This window comes from Parasteatoda tepidariorum, chromosome 7 (assembly GCF_043381705.1).
Source record: "Parasteatoda tepidariorum isolate YZ-2023 chromosome 7, CAS_Ptep_4.0, whole genome shotgun sequence".
Lineage (NCBI taxonomy): Eukaryota > Metazoa > Arthropoda > Arachnida > Araneae > Theridiidae > Parasteatoda > Parasteatoda tepidariorum.
In genome coordinates this window covers 82,514,759-82,517,691 of record NC_092210.1, presented here as the reverse complement: position 1 = coordinate 82,517,691, position 2,933 = coordinate 82,514,759, and the positions used below count along the sequence as shown (strand labels likewise).

The 2,933-nt window shown below is 26.9% G+C and overlaps 1 protein-coding gene across 2 annotated transcripts in view; it reads left to right on the top strand.

Moving 5' to 3' along the window:
* LOC107454507 (diuretic hormone receptor-like) overlaps positions 1 to 2,933 on the top strand; it is an 82,639-nt gene that overhangs the window by 39,600 nt on the left and 40,106 nt on the right. For both annotated transcript variants that reach the window (XM_043053204.2, XM_071183703.1), the window contains exon 2: positions 2,568 to 2,724. In XM_043053204.2, coding sequence (XP_042909138.1) covers positions 2,601 to 2,724 — 124 coding nt within the window. In that variant the 5' untranslated portion in view covers positions 2,568 to 2,600. The remainder of the gene's footprint in view (positions 1 to 2,567; positions 2,725 to 2,933) is intronic.

Sequence of the window (2,933 nt, the reverse complement as noted above, 5' to 3'; positions counted from 1 at the left end):
TATATATATATATATATATATATATATATATATATATATATATAAATGAAAAAAATGTGTTAAAACATTATTGCGCTTTCAAAATTAACTTCCTCTCCATTAACATCAGTTCAAAGGATAAAAAAATTCTCAAGAAAACAACTCAAATCTCGATTTCTTTTGATGTTACCCCTCAATAAACACAAAACTTCTTGGATGAAGAGAAAGTTACCGGAAAACCTAATCTTAACGTATGAGGTCCTGGGAGTAATCTATGATCCAAGATTGGGATGTATAAGAGTGAACAAGAGTTAAAGAAGTTTTATACAATTATTCACTCATATTGAGAAAAAAATCTTTTACTGTAGTATAATACGTGAGTGCAAAATTATCGTTTATGTTATCTTGTTGTTTAACTCAGAAGTTTAGTAAATAATTAAAACTACTCCTTGTTTTCTCTCAACCACGAATATAGTTCTTACGAGAAAGGACGTTTAATCATCTTAGGCATGCAATCATTTCTCATAAATAATGATTTCCGTAATAAATTTATGTTTGTTTTATTATTAGTTTCTTATAATTATGGGTAAACATTTACAAATACCATATAGCGCACTTACTATATTACGTCAAAAGTGAAATAAGAGTTCTTCATATAATTTTTATTACGCAGACAGCTGTATAGATTTTATTCCGTTTTATCACTATGTAATTTATTAAAAATCCAAAGTTTGTTTTCATAAAATATTTCAAATTTAATACTGTCAATTCTGACAATCTATAGAATTGACCGTTATTGCTGTCAGTTTTCTCATTTTTTCCCTCTTCTCCAGGTAAAGGGATCCTAAAGTACAGTCCAAGTAAAAGTCATAAGCCAATTATGGGTGTTAGAAATTATATACCAAATTAAAGGGATAAAATAGAAAATTTGGAGTTGCCTTCCGTCTAGAGCGCATTTGTAAAAAGAAAATTTTGTAAACCCTTTCAATTTGGGATTTTTTTCAGAATCTTAGAAATACAGAGAGAAAATGAAAGGTCTGTCTTGCCTTCCATCAGCAGGGGCTAGAAAAAGAAAGCAGAACTCTGCACCATTCAAATCCTTAAACTATAAGCTGATCACCGTTTCCTGAAATCTGACTCTCATCAAAAAATTCCCGTCACGAATTCTCTTTATAAGATCCGATGTTTTACTTCTTTGCGTTTAGGAACTTATTCAATTCCCGTATTTAATTTCTTCCAGATATTGTTTTAACGATGATTCCCAAATTTATCTTTTCGAAAATAACTAACGGAAACAAATGTATCATTGACTTTTCCTATTGCATCATTCTTTTTGATAAAAAAAAAATAAATGTGTTTTTTTAAGCTTTGTTGTAGTCACTAATTAATATGAATAATTTTTATCGTAACAAAAAATTGACTTCAAAAACTCATTCGAGTATCCGATGATTTCAATTTTCTCACTACTTTGCTGCCCCCCCCCCCGTCGGAAAAATCAAGGTTCTATTATATACCCCTACCATACCACACTTTATGCATTCTGTAATAGGCAAATTTGTAAATAAAAGGGATTAACATTTTAAACCACAGAGAAAATAACTTTAATACGTTAACAGCTTAGAAAATATTTCCAAAGAACATTACATCAGAAATCAGCGATAAAATACTTGGGTTTACGATGATCAAATTTTTTTAGCTTAACAAACATAAATTCGTTTTTTAGAAAAGAAATCGCATCGGAAGTTTTAAAAAATGACCACTTATTTGAAAAATAAAATATAATAAAATGCTGACGAACATTGAATGAAGGTTTCTCTGAACAAATACTGCAAATCGTATTATTCTCAAATCGAACTATAAACCGTTTTTTATTTTCCAAAATAAACCAATACTTTATTAGTGAGAAACTATTGTTGTAAGGAATATTTTTTCTAATATAGAATCATGCATGTTTGGGATTTCTGTTTTTATTATTATCCATTGCTATTTATTCAAATTGATTTTCATAGCAATTTTGCATAATTTTAAAGTTTGATTTCGTCTAGACTAGTCAACTTCATTTAAATAAAATAACAAAATCGAAGTATATTCTTTGGAATGAAATTTTCTACTTTTAATTAAAGAATATTTATTTATACAAACATTTTAAATTTTATATAGGCCTCATTACAGTTTTAAACTATATTTTTTCAAACAAATGAATCGAGAATTTTGGTAAATAAGAGACTTTAATGAAGCAAATAAAAATAAAATGTTATCAATAATCTTACCATATTTTTCATAATATTCTTGCCATAAGAGCTTTCTGGAAACATGGACAAACAGTTTGCCATTGCATAAAATGATTAAAAATTTGTACATTATTTTACGATCTCATTGTTTATTTAAAATGATTATTTAAATTTATTAATTGATTATTTAAAAACTGATTAAAAATTTATGTCCCTCAAATTATTTTTCTAACATCATTTTTTACCATTAATCATCAAGCAGCTATTTTAATTTATTTTAATTTACAGGATTTTTTACAATGCATTATTTTAAAAACAATTGCGTCTGAAAATTTAATTCCTCTGTAAATGTTTCAGGGTTCTTAAAGGAAATAAAATTGTACATCATTAATGGCAGAAGGCAATATAGTAGAAGACGTAACAGACTTTTATCAAACAACTACAAATAAGGAGAACAGTGCGAATGACATTTATTGTAATTTTCTTCAACAAAATCAAATTAATAAATCTGAAGGTGAGTCTGAATTATTATTTTTTTAAATCACTTATTTTTATTGAAAAAGTATTTTTATTGTAATTTTGGTAATTTTTTATAGTAAGTGTGACATTTTGTTGAATATCACTTGTCAAACATTTCCTGGGAAAGAAGTATTTCAAATATCATGCCCAATAAAGACGGATAAAAAAAGTTCAGGTTCAGTTCCATCTCTAATATATATATAT